Here is a 25,646-nt window from a genome sequence, read left to right as displayed (position 1 = left end):
TACGGTCTGGCCAAATTGCAAGGAGACGAATTTTTGCCCTTTTCTTCCTACCCCATTATTCTCAGAGCAGGACTTGCTCTTTGTAAAAAGCTCAAGGACTGTCCTGAGGCCTCCTCATTTGCCTCTCAGCGAACTGGTCTCCAGCACCTGAGCACACCCCAGGCCGTCTTGGCAGGAACTGCAGGGCGGGAGATGGGTGCACCAGGGGGAGAGCAGGGGTAAGAGCAGAGGGGTGTCTCCCACCAAGTTCATGTTCAGTAGACTGCCACTCACCAGGTAAGCAGACCTCAGAGCACAGCTTATTGTCCAGTGCTTTCACGCTTGCGATGTCAAAGTCATTGTTATTGTCACACTCCATACCTAGAAATGCGCATGTCCTCTGGCCTGAAACGGAGTTAATGCAGTTAGAGAGAGGGGCTGGCTGGGTTTTTCCTCTACTTTGCTGTCCTTAAAATAAAAATCTTAAGGATGGAGACAAAAAAAAAATCAAATCATATGTTTTAAAAAAAAAGACAATAATTAAGTGGGTAAAGAGCAGACAAAAAAAAAAAAAAAGGAATCGAATTGTGTGGGCATGTCCGAGTCCTGGCGCCATCCTGACCAGCTCCTTACTCAGGCCTCTGCTCGCCACCATTCACTGGAAGGGTGGCCACTGCAGAGTGCTGAGGGAGGGGAGCACTACGGAGAAAGCCGTGCTGGGCGGGGCCTCAAAGCTGTGTGTGGCTGGCCCCGGTTCATGGTACCCTCATGGTACCTGTGCCTCCAGCGTGATGTGTTTATGACCAGAAGGCCCTGAAAACTGATACGCACATCAAACAACAACTAAAGACCTTCACTTCCCTATCTGACACATCAAACTGGAACGATCATATTCACAAACGTAGGTTTCACTGTCTTTTGGTGCCAGGGCCTAGGTGTTGTCCCTGAGCTTTTTTGCCCACAGCTAGTGCTCTACTGCTTGAACTATAGCTCCGCTTCTAAGTTTTTTTGGTGCTTAATTGGACCTAAGAGTCTCACGGAGTTTCTGCCAGGGCTGGCTTTGAACCGTGATCCTCAGATCTCAGCCTCACAAGTGGCTAGGATTACAATTGTAAGCCACCAACCCCTAGCTTGTTTTACTGTCTTTACTGAGACTGAATCTATTGAGTAGCTGCCTGGAAACCCGCAGGCAGGTAGGAGGGGAAGGGAAGTTATAGGAATGATTTTTTTTTGAGCTCCCCCTTTCTCCTTGGTGAAAGGAGAGAAGCCACTTTGTGTGGGCTGCGAGGGTCAGGTGGAAACAAGCTGGCCCCGTACTTCTTGGAAGTAAGTACTCTGTGGGGGATGATCTGGAGCCGTGGGCCCTGAAATCATCCACTGAGGTGGTGAAGCTTCAAGCCCTGGCAGGGGTGCAGGAGTGGGAGGGCCGGCCTGGCGGCACGCCTCTCCTCCAGGCTCCCCTAGCAGGAGCTGACCAGTCCACATGCACACCCCCGACACCCCAAAGCAATGGCCAGTGCTAAAGCAGAAGCAACTAGGATGACATCTGCTGGCGTGACTGCATGTAGGCCGCAGCACTCCGGTGCTCTGAGTGCCCTGGGCAGAGAGGGGGACGGCCCCGAGCTGTGGCTGCCTCCTCTTTCATTGCCCTGGGGGGCCAAACTCTTCCAAATGAAGACATCAAGGAGGCCTGCCTGGGTCATGGTAAGGCAGTCCATGACAGCCTGCAGGTCCTTGACTAGGCTGAGCGCCCTTTGGGTGTCTGCTGCCTCTAAGATCATACACCCTACATTTTCCCACTAAAGCAAGCCCAGATAAGCTGCCAATACTCCTGCCTATGTCACTGAAGACTGTGCTTCTGCTGCTCCGCCTGGTGCTCCTGGAGCCTACCTGGGCTCAGCTGTAGCAGGAGGCCAGTGGGAGTGGCCAAGAAGCATCAGGGTCTTCAACTGCACATGCGTCCTCTGCAGCATCCTTACCCTGGCTCCCTGAACTGAGTCCTGGGAGGAGCTGGGAAGGTCACTAAGGCCACTAAGATCTTACTTGTGTTGACATACCGTCAAGAAGACAACCATTCCCCCAACAGACACACGGCTGAGCACTGCCATCAGTCACAGTGGTTCCCCTTTCTTTGCCCCCTAGAGAATACCCAGGCAAGAATCAACACGAGGACAAAGGACTGGGTCTTTTACCATCTTCTTGCATGGGAGATCCATCCTCTTCCTCTATGACGTCATTTCCCTAGGACAAAAGAAAGGCCCTATGAGTCTACAGCAGTCAGAGGCACGGAATGACTGGCTGAAGACAGTATGGTGATGCCTAGCTCCTAGGTCTCTGTCCATAGTGCACTTCCCACCTAAGAGGGTCAGGGGGAGCTGAGAGCAGAGGGAGCAGCCACACTGCAGGCATATGCTCATAGTATGTCAGGGATAACCTTGTTAGCAGCTTAGTTGGTCCTTTTCTCTGAGATGGAAATAGAAGTTGTTAAATAAAAAAGCAAATTGTAGCCAGGTGCCGGTGGCTCATACCTGTAATCCTAGCTACTCAGGAGGCTGAGATCTGAGGATCATAGTTCAAAGCCATCCCAGGCAGGAACGTCCGTGAGACTCTTATCTCCAATGAACCACCAGAAAACCAGAAGTGGCACTGTGGCTCAAATGGTAGAGCCCTAACCTTGAGCTGAAGAGCTCAGTGACTGCACCCAGGCCCAGAGTTCAAGCCCCATGACTGACCAAAAAAAAATATATATAGCAAATTATGAGATCATAAATCATTTGGAAATGCCTTAGGCTCCCAAAGCATACCCTGAGAGGATTTGGCTCCAGAAAACTAAGGCCTAAAAAGTGTGTGTGGTGGTGCGCTGGGGGGGGGGGGGGGGGGGGGGGGGGAGGGTGTGGCGGCAAATGGTATAGCTCATGCTGAGTTGTAGCCCTGCTTGCCCTCGCTGGGGGCTCCTGGGTGGGGTGCTGGGATAGGGGCTGGCAGAAGCTTCTTCACTCAGTCTTGTTCATGTCCCGGTGCCAGTGAACACTTGTGACCCAGTCACCCTATTCCACCCGGGTCACCAAGGCCAGCACGTTCTCCAGGCTCAAGTAGGGCCTAGCATGGGAAGGCCCCTCTTGAACTCAGTCCACCATAGCTCATGCTGGAACTAGTGTCCCCTAGTAATGGACACTGGATAGAGTCCAGGCCAGGGGTGGGGCTGCGCTCATGGGACCCCTCCCCCACCCCCTACCCACTCAGGCCAAGGCACCCAGGCCAAGGCAGGAGCTCCTGCAGTGGGAGCGGCGCCGCTGTGCTGCCTGCTGTCCGGTTACCTCTGCATCCTGCTCTGCCGGGAAGCCAGCGAAATTGCTATCTGGAGACTCTGCCGGCGTCCCCTGCAAGAGAAAAGAAGCTAAGCGCACAGCTGCCACAGGCTCTCGGGTCAAGCATGGCCTCAAACTCAAGCCCAGTCTGCACCAGGCCAGCAGAGGCCAGGAGTCTGGTCCCTGGGACCAGCCTCAACACCCCACTCTGGAAAGGCCCTTTATTAAGCTACTTGGGGCATACAAGTGAAACACAGAGAGCAGGGCAGCGTGTGAGCCTTTCCCTTACCTCGTCTTCCTCTGAGGGGGCTCTGCTGGCACCCTGCGGCGAGGGGACAGCCTCTCCTTCCTCTTCGTTGCCAGGCGCGATGTAGGAGCCGGACATGGAGGAGACTGTGTCAGTGCTGATCTGGGAGGAGGCCATGGACATGACCGACTGGGCCAGGCTGCTGCTGGCGGGGTCTGTGGAGGAGGAAGAGGAAGGAAGCCTGGTCAAGCTGACCAGAGCAGAGCTCCTTCCTTGCATGCAGGCCTTAGAGTCTAAGATCCTGCTCCTCTATAGTTGGAGCTCTGAACTCAGCTCAGGGACCAGGGTTACCCGTCCTGCCGCAGGGCTGAGGCCTGAGTCTCCCTCCCCAGCTAGCTTCTCCCACCGGAGGAAGGACAGCGGTGGCTACAGAGCAGAGGGAGCACGGGCAGCCCCTCCCTGCCCGCTCTGTACCTTCAGGGGAGGAAATGGTGGAGGAGAGCGGAGTCCCTGTGCAAGACGACTGGTCGATAGCCCCTGATGAAGACAGGGTGAGATTTTCGCTTTCTGGGGTCACACCACATTCCTGGGGATGGAGGACACAACAGGACACAGAGTAAGCACACCCTCAGCCTGTGGGAGGAAGGGGTGAGCACAGGGGCTGGGGAGGAAAGGGGACATGGAGGGACAAGGGCTCCTCGCAGACAGGAGAAGAGGTAGCATGGCGTCTCTCCTGTCAGCACCTCCCCAGCCTGGGCCTGGGGAATGTCTCCCAGGGGAGGTGGAAGTGGCAGTCAGCATCTCCTGTCCGAGGGCCAGCAGCATCTGCTGGGCCACACAAAGACTACAGCTCGGGTGACACAGGTCACCCAGCAGCTGTGACATGGGGACACCCCCTGCTTCCCCAGGAAGAAAAGAATAGGCCAGCAGGGGCCTCACTGCATGTGCACGTCTGGTGAGTTTCTGCCCCATTGAACTGAAAGGAAAAACCTCACCTCTGCTCCTGTTCCCCCAGCCCATCGGCCAGGCGGCCAGCCGGCACACAGCCTCGCCAGCTCAAGCCTAGTCCTGTGGAGCCACTTTCCTGCTCCTCCAGCTCCTGTCTGACCAGGTCAGCGCATGCGCATCTGTCAGGTGAAGCAGCATTCTCACCGGACCCTGGCCTGCTCCTGCCCTGCCTGGCTGCTTCTCTCCCCTAGCTTTCTTTCTTTCTTTCTCTTTTTTCCTTTTTGGTTGGTTGTGGGGCTTGAACTCAGGGCCTGGGGGCTGTCCCTGAGCTCTTCAGCTCAAGGCAAGCATTCTACCACTTCACAGCGCCACTTCCTCTCTTCCCCTTTCTTTCAGGTCTAAAGAGTTCCAAGATTCAGCTCAAATGCTGCTTTTGATCTTCCCTACAAAATGATATGAAATTTTGTGTATCTCTTCTACTATACTTTAATGGTCTGTGTTTAGATTCTCCCCCTCCCCATGGTGGGTGTATGTGTGTGTAGAGGGGGAGGATGGCTCTGGGATTTGAACTCAGGGCCTGGGCACTGTCTCTGAGTTTTTTTGCTCAAGGCTAGAGCTCTACCACTTGAGCCACAGCTCCATCTTTCTCACTTTTTTGGTGATTAATTGCAGATAAGAGTCTCATGGACTTTACTGCCTGGGCTAGCTTTGAACTGAGATGTTCAGATCTCAACCACCTGAGTAGCTAGGATTACAGGTGTGAGCCACCAGAATCTGGCTCAATTTTTCTATTTGAGACACATCACCATAACTGTTGCAGACTGGTCTACAATTTGATTCTCTCCTGCCTCAGTCTCCCCAGTGCTGGGATTACAGGTACACATCACTATACTGGCTGAGGGCTCTTTCTATAGTTAAGATTCATTCATAATTTGCTGGGTGCTGGTGGTTCATGCCTGTAATCTAGCTATTTGGGAGGCTGAGATCTGATGATCACAGTTTGAAGCCAGCCTGGGCAGGTATGTGTGTGAGACTTTATCTCCAATAAGCTATGGAAAAAGCTAGAAATAAAACTGTGGCTCAAGTGGAAGAGTTGTAGCCTTGAGCAAAAAAGCAGCTCAGAGCTGGGTGCTGGTGGCTCACGCCCGTAATCCTACCTACTCAGGAGGCTGAGATCTGAGGATTGTGGGGTTCAAAGCCAGCAGGAAAGTGGGACTCTTATCTCCAATTAACCACTAGAAAACCAGAAGTGGTGCTGTGTCTCAAGTGGTAGAGCATTTGCCTTGAGCTGAAGAACTCAGGGACAGCACCCAGGCACAGAGTTCAAACCCTAAGACTGGCACAAAAAGAAGCTGGGCGCTGGTGGCTCACGCCTGTAATCCTAGCTTTTTGGGAGACTGAGATCTGTTCAAAGCTAGCCTGGGCAGGAGAGTTCATAAGACTCTTATCTCCAACAAACCACTAGAAAACTAGAAGTGGTGCTGTGGCTCAAGTGGTAGAGTGCTTGCCTTGAGCTGAAGAGCTCACCCAAGCCCAGAGTTCAAACCCCACAACTGACAAAAAAAAAAAGAAGAAGAAGAAGAAAAAAAAAAGTATCATCATTTGACAAGCACTTGCTCGGGAATGACGCCATGCCAGCACAGCGCTGTCCCAGATAGACCTTGGTTTTGAGGGCTAAGTTACTTTGTCTACAAATGTGCCACCACCCCTAGCTCAGTGCCACTGAGAGCAGGTGGCTAAAGAAAGCCTGTAGAGACCCACAGGAAGTTTGTCCTCTGCCACTGCACCCCAGCGGCCTCCCCGTAGCTTGCCCTCTACTTTCCTACGTCTAGAACCCTCTTCTCAGCTCTCAGCTCTGCTGCTCCCTGCTCCTGGGCCACTGGTTAAGTGGCAGTGCTACTTCGGGCCTCCAGGGTCTACTCCCGTCTCCCGTTGCACACACACACACACATGTGGCACACACATTTTCACCCCGCTCTTGTGTCAAGCTCCATCCCCGTTGCAGGATGGAAGCACCAGGAGGCCAGGGCCTTCGGTGCTCTCCTATGGCTTCCACCTCTGCTTGCAGGACAAGGCCAGAGTGACCAGGCTCTGTACACCGAGGAGCATGTGACTCTCATGACACTTTGTGGCCACCGCCTGGGAGGGGCTGAGGGTTTAGTAAACACATGAAATAGGTGGACATGAAGATCTGGGGGGAGGGCATGGCAGTGCCTGGCACCAGCACCCAGGGAGGGAGAAGAGAACCAGTCACCTCCCCGGGATGCTGAACCTCGGGTCTCTGAGATAGCTGGGTCTCTGACTCGCTGCAGGAGTGCTCGTCTTCCTCTTCGTGAAGCACGGAAGAATTCTGGGAAACAGATCTGTAAAAGTCCAGAGGGAAAAGCAGTTGCACCCACTGTCCACGCAGAGCTGGGAGCTGGCCCGCACTCCTCTCCTGCAGACGGCATGGGAAGATGACACCAGGGGAGCCAGCCAACACCAGGCCCCCAGGGTGAGGGGGGAGGTGTGCAGAGCGGGGACAGGGGAGACAGAGACCCCTTCTGCTTCTTGCTCCTTTAAGGAAATGCTGCCTGATCTTAAGGGAAAAAATGACTGACATTGCTAGGGTCTCAATACCTCCATGCGCAATGCCATCCTTTACTCTGTGGTAGGCGCTGTGGTGATTATGTCCCCACTGGATTTAGCTGTTTAGGAGTTAGGGTCATGAGGTGCCTTCAGTCTCGGAGTCTGGTACTGGCGTTTGAACTCGGGGCCTTGCACTTGCTAGGCGAATGTTCTCTACTGAGCCATGCTTCCAGCTAGATCTTTCCGTCTTCAGAGTAAGCCACGCTCCCCAGGGGCCTGAGTGGTCCTGTCCCCTCATTGGTTCAATGTCTTCTGCCCTGTGCCCCTGGCTCCCTCTCAAATGAGCAAGTGGCAGGTTCATCTAAGGGGAATTCTCCAGACAATTTGTTTCATCTCCTAGGGATGGATGACCTTTCCCCGAGGGGACCCCTCAGGGGTGTGGTGAGGTAGCTCTGGGCCCAGGATATGACAGCATGCGGAGAAGGGACAGGACGGTTTGGAACATGGCCCAGAGAGGCACACGTGCTGCCTACTCACTTGGAGAGACTCTTTTTGAGCTTGAGTCCTTGGCTGCTGCGGTCAGACAGGCGGTCAAGGGGGGACAGTGTCCTGACGGGGGGCAGGTGGCTGTCACTGCCGTACGAAGGCAGCATTCCTGAGAGGTGGCCGTCTCCAAGCACATGAAGTGGAGGAACCGCTGGGGACGGGGTGAGAGGCCCGTTGAGGGCTTCCAGAAGAGACACCACTTCATAACCTGGTGGAATGTTCTCTGAGGACTAGGGAACCAGAGACAAGTTGAAAAATTACTTAAGTGCTTATTGTTTTGGGGGGCACCATCATGTTTCTTTTATTTTTTTCTTTTCTGTGGGTTGTAGGACTTGAACTCAGTCTGGGCGCTGTCCTGGAGCTTTTCTGTTCAAGGCTAGCACTGTACCACTTTGAGCCACAGCTCCACTTCCGGTTTTCTGGCAGTTAATTGGAGATAAGAGTCTCATGGACTTTTCTGCCCGGGCTGGCTTCGAACTATGGCCCTCAGATCTCAGCCTCCTGAGCAGCTAGGATTATGGGCATGAGCGACCAGTTCCTGGTTTCATGTTTCTTACTATACGCTAAAATTTGTTTTCTTTACATCTGCTGGGTTTTCTTCACATCTGGTAAGAAAAGTTTCTGTGTCAGATGTAAAGGAATCATAAAAAGTCAAAGAACCAGGCTCCTAGCTCATTCTTCACAATAGTTACTTTTTCTTATAATAATAGACATAAATAACCACTAAGGACATTTGGAAAACATCAAAATAGAAGGAAAAAATTCCAATAATGAGTTATCCAAAGAAACTTTTTATTTTTTATTTTTTTGGTGCTGGGGCTTGAGCTATTGTGCTCAAGGCTGATGCTTTACCACTTGAGCTAAGGTTCCACTTCCCACTTTTTGTGGTTAATTGGAGATAAGAGTCTCACAGACTTTCCTGCCCAGGATGGCTTCAAACCATGATCCTCCAGATCATAGCCTCCTAAGTAGCTAGGATTGTCCGCATAAGCCACCGGTGCTTAGACCAAAGTAACTTTTGTTAGCATTCTAGTACAATTTCTTCCAACTATTTTCTTTGTACTATTTACACATTAATGCTCAATCTGTAAAAAAAAAGCAAGGCTGGTTTAACACAAACACAAATCAATAAATGTAATTCACTACATCAACAGAGCCAAAAACAATAACCACAGATCATCTTTCAATAGATACAGAAACGCTAGGTATTGGTGGCTCAAGCCTGTAATCCTAGCTACTCAGGAGGCTGAGATCTGAGGATCACGGTTCAAAGCCAGCCCGGGCAGAAAACTCGGTGAGACTATTTCCAATAAACCACTAGAAAACCGGAAGTAGTGCTGTGGCTCAAGCAGTAGAGCACTCACCTTGAGCTGAAGAGCGCAGGGAAAGTGCCCAGGCCCAGAGTTCAAGAACCGTGATGGACAAAAAAACCCAAAAAGCAATACAAGTGGTATCAAAGACCTCAAACTTTATTACAGAGCCATCATAACAAAAATAGCTTGGTACTGGCACCAAAAAAATCGGACTGGGAAGGTGGCTTAGTGGGAGAGTGCTTGCCTAGCATGCATGAAGTCCTGGGTTCAATTCCTCAGCATCACATAAGCAGAAAAAAATGGAAGTGGCACTGTAGATCAAGTGGTAGAGCAGTAGCCTTGAGCTAAAGAGCAAAGAGACAGTGCCCAGGCCCAGTATTCAAGCCTCACGACCAACAAAAATTAAAAACAAACCACCCTCTCCCCCCTACCAAACACAGACCTTTCCTACGACCCAGCCATACGTTCCTGGGCATCTACCCTGAACATCAAGAGCCAGGATATAAGGACACTCATATATCCATGTTTATTTACATTAGCCAAGATATAGAAACAGCCCAGATTCCCTACAATAGATGAGGGAATCCAAAAACTGGAAAGAATAAAATAGAATAGGGGGCTGGGAAGGTGGCTCAGTGGTAGAGTGCTTGCTTTGCATGCATGAGGCCCTGGGTTCAATTCCTCAGCACCACATAAGCAGAAAAAGCTGGAAGTGGCGCTGTGGCTCAAGTGGTAGAGCGCTAGCCTTGAGCTGAAGAGCTCAGGGACAGCGCCCCAGCGCAGTTCAGTCCCCATGACTGACAAAAAAAAAAAAAGAAAGAAAGAAAAGAAAAAGAATAAAATAGAATAAATACAGATATATAATAATAAATATCATTTGCAGGGAAACTGAAGGAACTAGAACACATCATGTTAAGGAGTTAAGCCAAGCTCAGAGAGACCAAGGGTGCGTGTTCTGGTATGTGGAAGTTAGATCTAAAATGCACTGGAATATGATAAATTATACAGGATTCTAGAAACTCACAGAGAGTGAGACCAAAAGAGGATATTCTTAGGAAAGAAACACAAGGCACAATGCCTAAGTGACTCTTCATAATTCTATAAAATAATACACATACTGAAATGAACTCTATGATACGGAAACAAGAGACTTTTTCCCCCTTTCCCTTTCTTTCTTTTTCCTTTAGTTTTTATTTTTTGATGCTTCTGTCTTCTTTACCTATGTGCAGTGCATTCAGAGTACAGCTCTGGCAGGGTTGTGGGGAGCGTACAGGACTTGAAGGAAGAAGAGTAAAAAGTGCAGCCGTGGAGCTCACTGGACATGGATAAAAGTGAACTATACAATTCATGCGTGGAGATGCGGGGGAGGGGCTGGGAGAGAATGAGGGAATAGAAGATACGTATGAAAGAAGATGTACTTATTACCTGACTCATGTAAATGTAATCCCTCTGTACATCACCTCTATAATAACAAAAAGTCAATCAACTAAAAAACAACAACAATTCTAGTTAGGCACCTGTGACTCATGCTTTTCATCCTACCGACTCAGGAGGCTGAGATCTCAGGATTGAGGTTCAAAGTCAGTTTAGACAGATAAGTCTATGAGACAGCTCTCCAATTAACTAGCAAAAAACCACAAGTGGAGCTGGGCCTCAAGTGGTACAGCACCAGCCTTGAACGGGGGGGGGGGGGGGGGGGGGAGTGGGGAAGCTATTAAGGGCCAGTGCCCAGGACCTTAGTTCAAGTCCCAGTACTAGAACAAACAATAAAAAGAAGAAAAGAAAGGAAGAAACAATTCTATATCTTATTCCACACAACATCAATATTTGCTTACCTTTCTGAAACCTTTTTTATAGACAACTGTGAGTTTCCTAACTACTCTACCAGTGCTGGTATGGAGCTATGCAGACATGTCCTCCTGTGGCTCCCATGAACCTCCTTATGTATGTTTATGAAGCTCTTTCCTAGCTGGATGTGAAGCTCACTGGCCAGAATGTATATAAGCCCCGAATTCAACCCCTAGAACTGTAAACAAAACAAAAATACCTTCTTCAGATTTTCTTTCCTTCTTTTTTCGTTTGGTACCAGTCCTGGGGCTTGAACTCAGGGTCTGGGTACTTTCCCTGAGCTTTTTTGCCCAAGGTTGGTGCTCTACCACTTGAGCTATTACAGCTCTACTTCTGGCTTTTCAGTGGTTAATTGAAGATAAGAGTCTCACTGACTTTCCAGATGGGTTGGCTTCAAATTGTGATCCTTAGATTTCAGCTTCTGTAGCTAGAGCTACAGGTAGGAGCCATGAGTGTCCAGAGATCATAATTTTTGTTAATATTCTTTTGCTAACTTATCTACTGCTTTATTAGGCTTTCTTCTGATATAAAAGCTGCCAATAGTTTAATTTGTTTTTAATTTTGACTTTTTTTTGGGGGGGTTGGTTTCGGGGCTTTAACTCTGGGCCTGGGTGCTGTCCCTCAGCTCTTTAGCTCAAGGCTAGCGCTCTACCACTTGAGCCACAGTGCCACTTCTGTTTTTCTGAGTGGTTTATTGGAGATAAGAGTCTCATGGACTTTTCCTGCCCAGGCTGACTTTGAATCATGATGCTCAGATCTCAGCCTCCTAGGTAGCTAGGATTACACATGTGAGTCACTAGCGCCTGGCTTAACTCTGAAGTTTTGAGTAGATTTCGATTTTTTTTTCTTTGTACTTTTCTATTGCTGAGAACTTAAAGGAATCTTTCTCTATCCAAATAGTCATGTATAATTTATTTAAGATTTTTAATGTACCATTTGCACTTTTAACAAAGCTAGCAATTATCTGCAATTTGTTATCTGATAAGAATTAAAGTGCTACACTGATTTTTCCTCTCTGAACAGTAAACGAATTATACCGATACCATTCACTGCACAGTAAATCTCTCCCATCAGTGGGTTGATGTAAGAAAAAAACATGATGTCTTCTTTTTCCAGTGCTGGGGATGGAACCAAGGACCTCAGGCATACCAGGGTCAGCACTCTACCTGAGTTTATCCCAGCCCACAGCCGCTGTCCTACAGCTGTGAGCCACTTGATCCCAGCATTGTTCTTATATGGTTGCATGGGGTCAGTTACTGTCCACTTGACTCCCAGTCAGCGAAACCATGAAATGGGACAGAGAAAAAGTTATCTTCCTGATGGGTTGAATTGAAACCCTTTTATACAACATAGATAATGAAAATAAAATAAACCCAAAATAGTAACAAAAAAAGTCAACTTCCTCAAGGATTCAAATAAAGATAGTACAATTTTATTCAAATAAAAACAATCATCCACTGGGTGCCAGTGGCTCACGCCAGTCATCCTAGCTACTCAGGAGGCTGCAATCTGAGGATCTGGGTTCAAAGCCAGCTTCGGAAGGAAAGTCCGTGAGATTCTTATCTCCAATTAACCACCAGAAAACCAGAAGTGGTGTTGTGACTCAAGTGGTAGAGTGCTTGCCTTGAGCTGAAAAGCTGAGGAACAGTATTCAGGCCCAGAGTTCAAGCCCCATGACCACCAAAAAACCCCCAAAACAAAAACAAAAATGCAATCATCCCTGTTTCTGCTTGGGGAGCTCTAGAGGTGGGCCCCACTGTAGTGAACCACAGCAAATTGTTTTTAGGAATGTAAGTATTCATTGGACAGGATGCCTGAGTAATATTACTAGACCATGAGCTTAGTCTAGCAAATCAATCAGCCTGGCCAGGTTCAATTTCATGCTGTAAAGCCGGGTAAAGAAGGTCAAAGCCAGCAAGTGTGAGGCCAGCTTGGGCTACATGGTGAGACCCTGTCTAAAGACAAAAAAAAAAAAGGGACAAAAGGTAAAAGCTTTAAAAAGAAAAACTCCATGAAAGCCTTAGCGCTCGAATCCCATGGTTCTGTGCCCAACTCACCGAGTGTTCCTCAGAGTCAGATGTCTGAGAGGAGATGATGGGATTAAAGCTGGTTGGGGACAAGGGGCCCAGTTTTTTCCTCATGGCTCGGATCTGAAGCAGTGCCCGGAAGGCTGTGAAGAAGAAAACAGGCAATCAGGACATCCTGCTACAGGATTAAGGTGAGCCTTGGTCCCTCCCTATGGCAAGCAGGGTAATGCCATTCTTGGGTCCCCTGCCTTCCCTCCACCACCTAGGGCTTACGGAGCCGGCAGATGGGGCAGTTGTTGGCCTGGTAGCGCAGGGTGTCCGCACAGGTGTTACACAAGCAGAGGTGGCGGCAGGGCAGGATCAAGGTGTCCCGGACATCCGAGAGACACACCACACACTCGGCACTGTTGTCGCTCACTTCATCCTCGGCCACCTGCTGGGGAGACAGTAATATAGGCAATGACATAAAGGCTTGGTGTCCTGTGCTTTATTTACAAAGCAGCTAGTTGAAGAGCAGAGACAAGGACTAGGAACAAAACCTAGGCCAGTGCTTTATGGTGCACAGTCTCGCTGCCTCTGAGAACAGCTCATCTGCAGGACAGAGGTAGGGGTTAGGGAGCTTGGAGGGGAGGGCAGCTCTGAGTTCAGCCTCAGAGGCCCAACTCTGGCATTCCCCTGGTCATCTGAGCTGAAGGAACCTAGTAGCCCACACAGATCAGGGCAAATGGGGAGTGAACTCCATTTCCTCCTGGCAAATGGAGTTCAACAGAGCCTAGTGCAGAAGAACAAGTCCTGGGTAGCCTACTTCATTTCCACAGACAGATGAGCTGAATGCTTTCCAACAGCTCTAGACCTGGCTCCCCAGGCTCCTCAGCCCTAGCCCCACAGAGTATACGACAAAACTTTGAACCAAACTTGCCTTAGAATCCTGTGTGTTGTACTTGTTTTCTATTCCGTAGATCTCCTGAAGGAGGTAGCTGACCCCATCTACCTGAAGGGCCAACAGAGAAGCTGAAGGAGACAGTAGAAGAGCCCCCACCAGCCGCTGCTGAGCTCAGGATGATGGGTTCACAGTGAAGAATCACATCTTAATTTACCCACTGAACGGTGGCTCCCTTTTATGAATGGTTAGGAAAGGCATAGATCAGAAAGAGGACAGAAGAGTATGTATAAAAGGGAAATAAATACAGCTGGTGCTAGTGGCTCACGCCTGCAATCTCAGGAGGCTGAGATCTGAGGATCATGGTTTGAAGCCATCCTGGGCAGGAAAGTCCATGAGACTCTTTTTTTTTGGAGGGGGGGGGTGGTCGGTAGTAGGGCTTGAACTCTGGGCTTGGGCGCTGTCCCTGCACTCCAGTTCAAGGCAAGCATTCTACCGCTTGAGCCACAGTGCCACTTCTGGTTTTCTAGTGGTTTATCGGAAATAAGAGTCTCATGGACTTTCCTGCCTGGGCTGGCTTTGAACCATGATCCTCAGATCTCAGCCTCTTGAGTAGCTAGGATTACAGGTGTGAGCCACCAGCTCCCGGTTTCCACAAGACTCTTATCTCCAATTAACAACTAGAAAGCCAGAAGTGTGCTGTGGCTCAAAGTTGCAGAGTGCTAGCCTTGAGTGAAAAAGCTCAGGAACAGACCCCAGGCGGAGTTCAAGCCCCACAACCAACGGGGAAAAAAAAGTAACACTATGTAAGAAAATTTCACTTCAGACATAATAAGGACAAAAGTATAGAAAAGTGAAAGAAGAAGAAATGTGCAGGGAGAAAGAGGCAGAGAGAAAAACATAGATGGCCAAGGAATCCAAGTGGAACATCCTTTGTCTAACATGTCTAACTCTTGGCCTGGTTACTTTTTTTGTTTTTGTTTTTCTTTGTCCTTTCTTTCTTTCTGTCTGTCTTTTTTTTTTTTGGTTGGTTGTGGGGCCTGAACTCTGGACCTGGGCGCTGTCCCTCAGCTCAAGGCCAGCACTCTACCACTGGAGCCACAGTGCCACTTTCAGCTTTTTCTGCTTATGTGATGCTGAGGATATGTGATGCTGAGGAATCGAACCCAGGACCTCATGCATGCGAGGTAAGCACTCTCCCACTGAGCCACCTTCCCAGCCCTTTTCTTGGTTCTTGTTTTGAGACAGGATCTCACTGTGTAGCCCAGGCTAGCTTCAACTTCCCAAACTCTGCCCTCTATCTACCTCCTGAGTACTTACGAGTCTGTATACCATGCCCAGCTTGGTTTTTTGGAGACATGTTGCCTATGCTGGTCTCAGACTTCTGAGTAGCAGGGACTATCTAATAGCACCACACAACTTGGCTTTTGAAACTTCAGCTGTCAACGTCAGATCCTAAGGTCATGTTGGTGCCAAAGCTGGCTCTCCCTTTATTTCCCTCCAGAAGTCTACTTCTCCTATTTCCTCATCTCTGTTTTCAGATACTCCATTATCTCGGAGTTGACAGCTTCCTCTCCAGTGGGATGGTTTATTACTAATGCAAATCCAACAAGAGGAAAATAGACTATTTCCTTCAAGCTATGCTTCCCTCTTGGCCAACTAAGCCTTCCCGGTAAGTACTCAAGGCTGGACTGCCTAGACAGCACCCTGGGCTCAGGAGCTATGGTCTCTCTGAAGCTGTGTGTGTGTGTGGTGTGGTGTGTGTGTGTGTCTGTGTGTGTGTGTGTGTGTGTGTGTCTGGTTTTTTTCACTCAAGGCTGGCATTCTACCACTTGAGCCACAGCTCTGCTGTGACTTTTTTGCTAGTTGATTGAAGCGCCTTATGCACTACTCCACCCAGGCTAGCTTTAAACTGCAATCCTCAGATCTCAGCCTCCTGTATAGCTAGTAATAGGTATGAGCCATCTGGTACCTAGCCTCCCTGCTTTGTTCTAAAATTTGTTTCAACATAATAACTATACGGAAAAGGATGTGACCTTATCAACTAATTTATACAAAAGTATTACTGGCTACTATTGGCCTCATTAACTGAGGGGCAAGTACCTAAAACAGAAGAATGTACTGATGTAGAATCGGACGCCTGTCACTCATCTGAAGCAAGGCCTCTCTTGTGTCTCTCTTGTGTCAGCCTGCCCTTCCCACCTGCTCCCATCCTCCTCGTGGTGACTGTGATGATTCACCTCTCCACCAGGCTATAACCAGTGCCAGGGCAGCACCGCCCCTCACCCTCCACGGAGGATCCTCCCACCAAAGCAAAGTGTGACACATGGTGTGGGCTCAGCCTTCTAGCTGACATATTCGGACCTTGCTTGTTGTGCTGGAAGGGCCAAAGGTCTGCAAACCGAATTGTGGGAAAGGAATGGGGGAATAAATGAAGCCAAGGGCGCTAATAGCCTCTGAATTGCACCCCGATACTTTAGACCTTTTGCTTGAAGTGTTTCTCACCCTGACATTTGAAATAAAGAAAGTCTCCCAGTCTAATGCCAAGAGATAAATCTCGTCCTTTCATTTCTCGAGTCCTTGTGCAGATAGAGAGGCCTCAGCACTAGCAATTTCCCAGCCTTAGAGACCCACAGTCAGTGTTCCTTCCAGGCCACCCAAGTGGTTTCTAGCACACAAAAGTGCTCCTTTTTTCTTTTTTCCCTTGATTACACAAAAGAAAGAAGAGAGGGAAAAAGAATATTTAGCAAAAGAGTTAGAGAGAGAGAGAGATCCAGTAGCCCCTGGCCCTCAGATACTTACCACCTGCTTCTGTTTGAGGGGCTTGACACAGAAAGTCCCATCTGTGTGCTGGAATGAAAATACGATGGTTACAACCAAAGCAGAAAGCTCACCGCACCTCACACCTGTTGTTGTTCTATAGCGTTACGTGTTCTTGGGCCTACACAAAATGGAATTGCAAAATCTAATGACTATGAAGGTCTTGCAGTGATCACCTCTAACTGGTAATTTTAGGATGAGGCTGAGGCTTGAGGGGTCAAAGGTCATGCAGCATTGAAAACTTGTCAGAGCCAGCTGCTTTCTAACACCTGTTTAATACCTCCCCAAGCCCAACTATTCTGAAATCAGATGAGCCAGAAAACAAGGTTAACCTCTTAGGAAACAAAGTGTTAAATATTGACCAGGCGCTGGTGGTTCACACCTGTAATCCTAGCTACTCAGGAGGCTAAGATCTGAGGATCACAGTTTGAAGCCAGCCCAAGCAGAAAAGTCCACGAGATTTTCTTTTTATTGGGGGGGTCCAGTCGTGGGGCCTGAACTCTGGGCCTGGGCACTGTCTCTCATCTCTTCAGCTCAAGGCTAGCACTTTACCACTTGAGCCACAGTACCACTTCTGGGTTTTTTTTCCTGCATATGTGGTGCTGAGGAATCGAACCTAGGGCCTCCTGCATGCAAGGCATGCGCTCTACCACTGAGCCACCTTCCCAGCCCCCACGAGATTTTCTTATCTCCAGTAAACTATTCGGAAAAAGCCAGAAGTAGTGCTGTGGCTCAACTGGTATAGTGCTAGCTATGAGCACAAAGAGGCTCAGGGACAGTGCCCAGGCCCAGAGTTCAAGCCCAAGGACCAGAAAAAAAAAAATAAAACAAGAGCTTAGGGACAGTACCTGAGTATCAAGCCCCACAACTGACAAACAAACAAACAAACAAACAAACAAAAAGAAAGTGTTAAATGTAAATGGGTGAGAATGTTGAAAGGTGACATGGACCAAAATACACGGCATCCACTAACTGCTTTGTGAAATGGCAACTCCTTTGCATAACTACTGGAAGATAATTTTACAAAATTAAAAAAAGAAAACCTTAAATGTATGTTGAAGTGATAATTTACCTTTTCAAACGTACCCAGCAATACATGGCAATGGCCGAAATATTCTGAAAGAAACAGGCACACAGGTAAAGAAGGTCAACTGTACCTCTGATGCCCACCTTCCACTTCCCACGGTCTGTAGAGCCACGGTACAGGAAATGGAGCTGTGGCTCAAGTGGCAGGGCACCAGAACTGAATGATAAAGCTAAGGAACAGTGAGAGGACCTGAGTTCAAGCCCCAGTACTGGCATATTCCCCCTCCCCACACAAAGCCATGGTGCTGGGCTATCTCCAGCTGGGGCCTGTTGTAGGCCCAGCACTTCCCCGTTGTAGCCCAAGGAGTTAGACTCAGATAGGAAGGGCTAAGACCTTCCAGAGAAGGTGTGTTATTCTGGCCACAGCTTCTGCAGGACTGTGCCCCATCAGGGCAGCATACACCCAAAGGAAGACGGAGACGCCCCTACCGTCGCCTTCATCCACCACAGCGTGCACCACCAGAGGGTAAACCTCTCGGTCCAGATCAAAGCTGAGCTGCAGGGGGGAAGAGAACAAAACAGGACACAACACATGTAGATGGCTGAAACACCCACCAAAAGTGAAGGCACTGGCAGGAGATGTTACCCCCATCTATTGTGGCTTATCCATCAACCTCCCCAAGACTGTTGAACTGAAGGCTCCCAGTTAAAGCCTCTAACCTTCAGTTCCTCTTCTCAGAGAGGCCTAGGTAATGAGGCTACATCAGCATGGGAGGAACAAGGACAGGTATTTCCTTTAGGGGAATGAAGAAGTCACTGGGTATAAAGGTGAACATGGTCCTAAGTGTCCAGGCAGAGCCTCTGCTGCTGGCCTGGGTCCCAGGAAGCTCCTGGGTGCTGGCCATCTCCAGCAAAGGCCACTCACCTCCTCTTCGGCCCACTCCGAGGGGTCCACGGTGTGAGAGGGCAGGCAGAACTGCTGGCACACCCCTCGCTTGTAGTGCACAGTCTCTGATTGCAGGCTGTTGTCTTTTGGAATGTAGCTGTACATCAAGTGGGAAGCAGAACTAAAGTTAGAATCTAGACCAGACAGTCTGACAGTCCCTTCAATCTCATGTCTGTTTCTCAATTCCAACAGGCTCAAGCACAGGAAAAAATAAAAATAAAAGGCCTACAGACAGGTAGCTAAGTAGTTTTGTTGTTGTTGTTTTCCTTTTTGTTTTAAGGTATTGGAGTTTGATGTCATGACTTGTGCTTGCTGCACTCAACTGCTGAGCCATGACTCCAGCCCTTTGTTTTTGGTCAGTCATAGGGCTTGAACTCTGGGCCTGGGCACTGTCACTCAGCTCTTCAGCTCAAGGCTAGCGCTCTATCACTTAAGCCACAGCACCATTTAAGGCTTTTTTCTGCTTATGTGGTGCTGAGGAATCAAACCCAGGGCCTCATGCATGCAAGGCAAGCACTGAGCCACCTTCCCAGACCCTCCAGCCCTTTTTTGTGAGGGCTATTTTTGGGGATGGTGGGGGGCGGTGGGAGGACTTAATCTCTGGGTCTGGGTGCTGAGCCTGAGCTCTTCAGCTCAAGGCAAGTGCTCTACAACTTGAGCCACAGTGCCACTTCTGGTTTTCTGGTAGTTAATTGGAGATATGAGTCTCGGGATTTTCCTGCCAAGGTCGGCTTTGAACCATGACCCTCAGATCTCAACCTCTTGAGTAGCTACGATTATAGGCATAAGCCACCAGTGCCTGGCTTGTGCTAGCTACTTTCAAGAGGATCTTGAGTCCTGCCCAGTGTATGCCTGGACTATGATAATCTGCCAGTTTTAGGCTCCCAGTCAAAGCTGAGATGACAGGCATATAACATCAGGCCCGTGGAAATGGGGTCTTGTGAACTCTTTTCTGCCTAGGATAGTCTGGAACCAGGTTCCACCCAATCTCAGTCTCCCACAGAATTTAGGATAGGCATGTACCACCATGCCCAGCTACCTGTTGAGGGCTCTCTCATACTTTCCTGCCTAAGCTGGCCTTGAACCACAATCTTCCCATTCTCAGCCTCCCAAGTAACTAGGGTTATAGGTGTAAGCCATGGGTAACCAACTGCTAAATGGGTTTTTAACAGCATCTAAGGTCACTGTCCACCAAAGACACAAATGAAAGCAAAAAAGTTAACATGTTTTTGGAAAAGAAAGTATACATTCAAGAATGAGATCTCACTTGATTAGAAAAACGTTTCCCAAGCTGGGGGCCGGTGGCTCACGCCTATAATCCTACTACTCAGGAGGCTGAGATCTGAGGATCATGGTTCAAAGCCAGCAGGGGCAGGAAAGTCTGTGAGATTTTTATCTCCAATTGACCACCAGGAAACTGGAAGTGGTGCTGTCGTGGCTCAAGTGGTAGAGCACTAGCTTTGAGCTGAAGAGCTCAGGGACAGAGCTCAGGGACAGTGCCCAGGCCCAGAGTTCAAGCCCCATGAACAACAGAAAAAAAGAAAAAAAAAGTTTCCCTCAAAGGGTAAGTAGCTCGGCCTGGCCCCTCCTATCTGGGAAGGAAGTACAGTCTCTGTTCTTACCTGGCGATACCATTTTGGAACTCCTCAGTGGCTTGATAGTAGATGGTGATGGCCACCCGAGCATCCGTGTCAAAGGTAAACTCGACGTTGTAGTGGACCTTAGCTTTACCAGTCTCTTCTTCCGGGCTTTTGATTTCCTCAGCGCATCTAGAAAACCAGAAAAGACTCAGCATTCTGGGGCAGCACACCAGAACTAAGACTTACCTTGTTTTTTAAAACACCACGTGGGGTTCTCTCTGTGGTCATTAACATAAATGTACATCGTTATTATGAAAGATCACAGGGACAGTTGCTGGTGACTCATGTCTGTAAACCTAGCTACTCAGGAGGTTAAGATCTCAGGATGGTAGTTCAAAGCCAGCCAGGGCAGAAAAGTCCCAGTGAGACTTCTTATGTCCAATTAACCACTTAAAAAACCAGAAGTGCAGCTGTGGCTCAAAGTGGTGGAACACTAGCCTTGAGCAAAAGAGCTCAGGGACAGCACCCAGCCTCTGAGTTCAAGTGTTATTATGTTATTAGTTACATCTATGCTAGATTATTTTTTAAGTACTAGGGTTTGAATTTGGGGCTTTATGCTTGCTTAGGTCCCTTTGAGCCATATCTTCAACTCTTTTTCACAAAGAGTTCATTTTGCCTGAGGTTAATCTCAGATTGTGACCCTTCTATCTATGTTTTAGCAAATAGCTTGGTTTATAGACATACTCCTACCACTACCCAGCTTCTTGGTTGAGATGGAATCTTGCTTTTTTTTTTTTTCTTCTTTGTCCAGGCTGGCCTCAAATTGTGATCCTCCTGATTTCCATCTCCTGATATGGCTGGGATTATAGGCAAGAACACTGCATCCAGCCTGGATTAATTTTTTTATTTAATCAAGGTTATTAGTCACATAGTTTAAATAGTTTCCAACAGACTTGTTAAAAAAAAACACACACACACAACAAAAAACAAAACAGCAGGCCTCTTCCTTCCCTTTCGACCTCTTCAGAGGAGATCTGTTCTGGCTGAGCATTTCGCATTTAACCACGTTTCTAAACAGCATGCCAGGTTCTCTGATTCTTGATTTTCAGTTTTCGGCATTATCTATTGGCTGCCTCATGTGGAAATGAGGTCTTGGTCTCTGCCTTCATGTGTGCCATGGAGGAGCTCCGCCATCCCCATCCCCACAATATAGGGCTCTCGCAATAAACCAGCAATCACTTCAGCGGCTGCACTTCCTTCAGGTTAGCCAGAGTCACCTGATACTGTCCTGAACTTGGTGCTCATCATGTCCCTTTCAGTTGCTGGTCTTCTACCACCACCCCCATTCCAACCCAAACTCTCTGCAGGCCCCTGAGATTTTTTTTTTTTTTTTGCTCAAAGCTAATGCTCTAACACTTTGAACCACATCTCCACTTTTGGTTTTCTACTGGTAAACTGGAGCTAGGAGTCTCATTGACTTTCCTGCCCAAGCTGGCTTTGAACCAAAATCCTCAGATCTCAGCTTCCTGAGTAGCTAGGATTACTAACATGGGTCACCAGTGGCTGGTTTTCTTCTTTTTTTGGCATAGGTTCTCACTGCATAGACCAGGCTGGTCTCTAACCCTCTATCTTCCAATCTGCCTCCCAAGTCCTGAGATTGTAGCTGTGAGCCATCATGCCTTGTCAGCTCAGCATCTTGGGGTCCTTTCTGGGGTCGGTCCTCTTGGCTCTTGTCTGAATGTGGGCACAGCAACTACCCTAGACTCTCTCACACTCATTCTGAGCCTCCCTTTGCCTCCATCCCATAGGCACTCATGATCCCTGCACCTCCTAGCTTCTCAGGGCTGGGGCATGGCTCAAGGAGTAGAGTGACTACACCTAGCAAGTGCAAGCTCCCGAGTTCAAACCCCAGTACTTCTTCTCAAAGAAGCAAGGTGTGACCAGGCACCAGTGGCTCATCCCTGTAATCCTAGCTACTTCGGAGGCTGAGATCTGAGGACTGTTGTTCAAAGCCAGCCCAGGTAGGAAAGGCCACGAGACTCTTTATCTCCAATTAACCACCAGAAACCTGGAAGCAGCCCTAGGTCTCAAAGTGATAGAGTGTTAGCCTTGAGCAAAGAGCTCAGGGCCAGGCTCATGACTAACCAAAAAATTAATATATATATATATATATATATATATATACATATACATATAAAAGCAGTAAAGCTGGGCACCAGTAGCTGACATCTGTAATTCTAGCTACTTACAAGACTGAAGAAGCAGGGCGCTAGTGGCTCACGCCTGTAATCCTAGCTACTCAGGAGGCTGAGATCTGAGGATCACAGTTCAAAGCCAGCCCGGGCAGGAGAGACCGTAAGACTCCTATCTCCAATAAACCACCAGAAAATCGGAAGTGGCACTGTAGCTCAAGTGGTAGAGCGCTCACCTTGAGCTGAAGAGCTGAGGGACAGTGCCCAGGCCCAGAGTTCAAGCCCCACGGCCGACAAAAAAAAAAAAGACTGAAGATAATGATTCAAAGCCAGCCCAGGCAGACAAATCTGTGAGACTCTTAACTCTAATTAACTAGCAAAAAGCTAGACACGAGCTGGGCGCTATTAGCTCATGCCTATAATCCTAGCCACTCAGGGAGCTGAGATCTGAGGATCAGGGTTCAAAGCCAGCCCAAGCAGAACAGAAAAGTCCCCATGAGACTCCAATTAACCCCTCAAAAAAAACCCTTGAAGTTGAGTTGCGGCTCAAAGCAATAGAGTGCTAGCCTTGAGCAAAGGAACTCAAGGACAGTGCCTAGGCCCTGAGTTCAAGCCCTACAACCAAGAACAACAATAAAAAGCCAGAAGTAGACATGTGACCCAGGCCGAGTTCAAGCCCAGTGCCTGCATAAATAAATAGTAACATAAGGATCCTATATTTCAAATTCGAACAGCTCATTATTATAATGAAGTATATAATATAAAGGGGTGTCTACAAAATTCCTCTTTTCCCTCAAAGCGGGAATAGTATTTATCAGCTCTAGGCAAGTGAAAGGCCTTCCTTCCCTCCCAAGCCAGTTCAGAGGCCTCATTTGTGCAGATACAGGGCTCCAGCAGTGACCTACCAGCTGGCATCAAGGCCTAAGGCAGAGGCTCATGAGAAGTCCACTGTCCCAAAAGGAGGGCAGCTAGGAAAGGCCCTAGGGCACTTACTTGACAAGCCGTAGCGTGTCCTTTCGGATGTTGATCAAGCTTCTCAGAATCTTCACTGGTTCTTGGGGAGGTGGGGCAGCATAAGGAAACTGCCAGAAACAAAATGAGAGAAGAATGTTCACCAGGACTCTCACTGTGCCTCTCAGAACACCGCTGTATGGCTGAAGGAAGACCAGCCTTGTTAGGTGAGGCAGGAAAAGCTACTTTCTGTACAGGCCAGGAGACAGAGGATGTGCTCAAGGTCACAGCTAGCAGGAGAATGGGGATTTGATTTGCTGTCAATAGGTTGACATTTATTTGCTTTTGTTTTTGCTTTAACTCATGTCCCTGAGCTCTTTTGCTCAAGGCTAGCATGTTACCACTTTGAGCCACAGCTCCACTTCTGGTTTCCTGGTGATTCACTGGAGATCAGAGTCTCTTGGAAGGCTGGGAATGTGGCTTAGTGGTTCAGTGCTATATGTGGTAGAGTGCTTGCCTAGCATGCATGAAGCCCTGGGTTCAATTCCTCAGTACCACATAAACAGAAAAGGCCAGAAGTGGTGCTGTGGCTCAAGTGGTAGAGTGCTAGGCTTGAACAAAAGAAACTCAAGGGTAGTGTCTCCGGCCCTGAGTTCAAGCAAGCTTCAGGACTGGCAAAAAAAAAAGTCTCTCTTGCCCAGGCTGGGCACCAGAAAACTGGAAGTAGCCCTAGGTCTCAAAGTGATAGAGTGCTAGCCTTGAGCAAAGAGCTCAGCAACAGGCCCAGGTCCCTCGTTCAAGCCTCATGACTAACCAAAAAAAAAAATCTCAGATCTCAGGGTCCTGAGTACTCAGGATCATAGGCGTGAGCTACCAGTGCCAGGCTGTTTTATTTTGTTTTTGCTTGTCCTGGGGCCTGAACTTAGGGCCTGGACATTGTCCCTGGGCTTCTTTGACCAAGCTCTACCACTTGAGCCACAATTTTACTTCTGGCTTTTTTGGTACTTACTTGGAGATTTAAAGTCTCACAGACTTTCCTGCCTTGACTGGCTTTGAACCACAGTCCTCAGATCGAGTAGCTAGGATTACAGGGGTGAGTGACAGGGCATCTGTTCTTTATTTTTGTTTTTATTTATTTGTTTTTCCCCCCTCATTCCATGAAGCTTAAACATTGGTTTAAAACACAGAGAATTAATTTTAAAAAAACAAGAGGCAAGCCTGTAAGCTCTTCTTCCAGTGGCATGGTGAGCTACCCTAGGAATTCAGGAACTTCAAATAAAAAAGAACTCTGCCGAGGGCAAAGAGCTGACAGTTCAGACAATGCAGAATGAATGTCCCTGGGTTGGTCCTGAGTCCGGGAGCTGAGGTACTTGGGGGTCTCAGAGGCCTATGGTGGTCTTCCTTATTTATCATGTGTTCTCTCTTTCCCACTCAGCATCTGGGTTTGAAGTTCTGAGCTGATGATAATGAAAGGTTAAGGAAAAGGTAAAAAGTACAAATCTTCACAGGGGATGATTTAAAATGTTTCCATTATTTGGGCAATATAATTTTTTTTGGTGGCACTGGGGCTTGAACTGGGAGGCTTAGGCTTGCTAGACATAAGCCCGACTAATGTGTCACGATTCCAGCAAGGGAAAAGCCCTGGGTTCAAATCCCAGTACTGACAAAGACCAACAACTACAACAAAAACAAAAACAATTTTTTTTTAAATCATAGGTTTTTTTTTTTTTTTTGTCGGTCGTGGGGCTTGAACTCTGGGCCTGGGCGCTGTCCCTCAGCTCTTCAGTTCAAGGTGAGCGCTCTACCACTTGAGCTACAGCGCCACTTCTGGTTTTCTGGTGGTTTATTGGAGATAGGAGTCTCACAGTCTGTCCTGCCCGGGCTGGCTTTGAACTGTGATCCTCAGATCTCAGCCTCCTGAGTAGCTAGGATTACAGGCGTGAGCCACCAGCGCCCGGCCATAGGTTTTTTTTTAAGGTAGCTATTTTTACCAATGAAACACTACATGTATAAGCAGAAAAGTTAAGAAATACAAAGAAGGACAAAATAGTCCTAACTTTATTATCCAGTGATACCAAAGTTACACAATGTGTTTTACCACAAAATAAAATCCCTCCCTCCATCCGTTCCCCCTCAGCCCCCAATCTAGTGTTACTTGGTATTGTGCACATTTCCAGGCTCTCTTCCATGTAAGACACCCACAGCTGGATAGCGAGCGTGTGGAGGTAACTGCCTCCTCTACTTAATCAAGTCCGCATTCTTCAGTGTTTTAAGTTGGCTTTTGCTGATGTAGAGGCTGTGAATACCTTTGCCCCAGCGTTCTGCAAGCTTGTTTCATAATTTCCTTGGGACACATTCCTAGGAGTGGAATTACTGGATCAAAGAGTAAGCATATTTTTAAGACTTTGGGAACCATTCTGCCAAGTCGTGGTGCCCAAGGCTGAGTCCGGCTCCTACCCACAGCCTT

The 25,646-nt window shown here is 48.3% G+C and overlaps 1 protein-coding gene across 2 annotated transcripts in view; it reads right to left on the bottom strand.

Moving 5' to 3' along the window:
* The window catches only part of Rnf157 (ring finger protein 157), a 51,055-nt gene that overhangs the window by 5,646 nt on the left and 19,763 nt on the right, over positions 1–25,646 (bottom strand). The window contains exons 2-17 of one of the 2 annotated variants that reach the window (XM_013037761.1): positions 23,222–23,310; positions 20,079–20,225; positions 18,436–18,553; positions 18,000–18,066; positions 17,557–17,600; positions 16,467–16,514; positions 13,704–13,775; positions 13,058–13,217; positions 12,815–12,927; positions 7,588–7,826; positions 6,737–6,845; positions 4,009–4,120; positions 3,577–3,749; positions 3,297–3,359; positions 2,172–2,220; positions 274–384 (exon numbers count right to left, since the gene is read on the bottom strand). In XM_013037761.1, the coding sequence (XP_012893215.1) occupies positions 274–384; positions 2,172–2,220; positions 3,297–3,359; positions 3,577–3,749; positions 4,009–4,120; positions 6,737–6,845; positions 7,588–7,826; positions 12,815–12,927; positions 13,058–13,217; positions 13,704–13,775; positions 16,467–16,514; positions 17,557–17,600; positions 18,000–18,066; positions 18,436–18,553; positions 20,079–20,225; positions 23,222–23,310 (1,714 nt within the window). The remainder of the gene's footprint in view (positions 1–273; positions 385–2,171; positions 2,221–3,296; positions 3,360–3,576; positions 3,750–4,008; positions 4,121–6,736; positions 6,846–7,587; positions 7,827–12,814; positions 12,928–13,057; positions 13,218–13,703; positions 13,776–16,466; positions 16,515–17,556; positions 17,601–17,999; positions 18,067–18,435; positions 18,554–20,078; positions 20,226–23,221; positions 23,311–25,646) is intronic. The other variant, XM_013037762.1, reaches the window with a different exon arrangement.

This window comes from Dipodomys ordii, unplaced genomic scaffold, assembly GCF_000151885.1.
Source record: "Dipodomys ordii isolate 6190 unplaced genomic scaffold, Dord_2.0 Scaffold7, whole genome shotgun sequence".
NCBI classification, from domain to species: domain Eukaryota; kingdom Metazoa; phylum Chordata; class Mammalia; order Rodentia; family Heteromyidae; genus Dipodomys; species Dipodomys ordii.
Note: the sequence above shows the minus strand (reverse complement) of the source record. Positions and strands in the feature narration are given on the sequence as shown.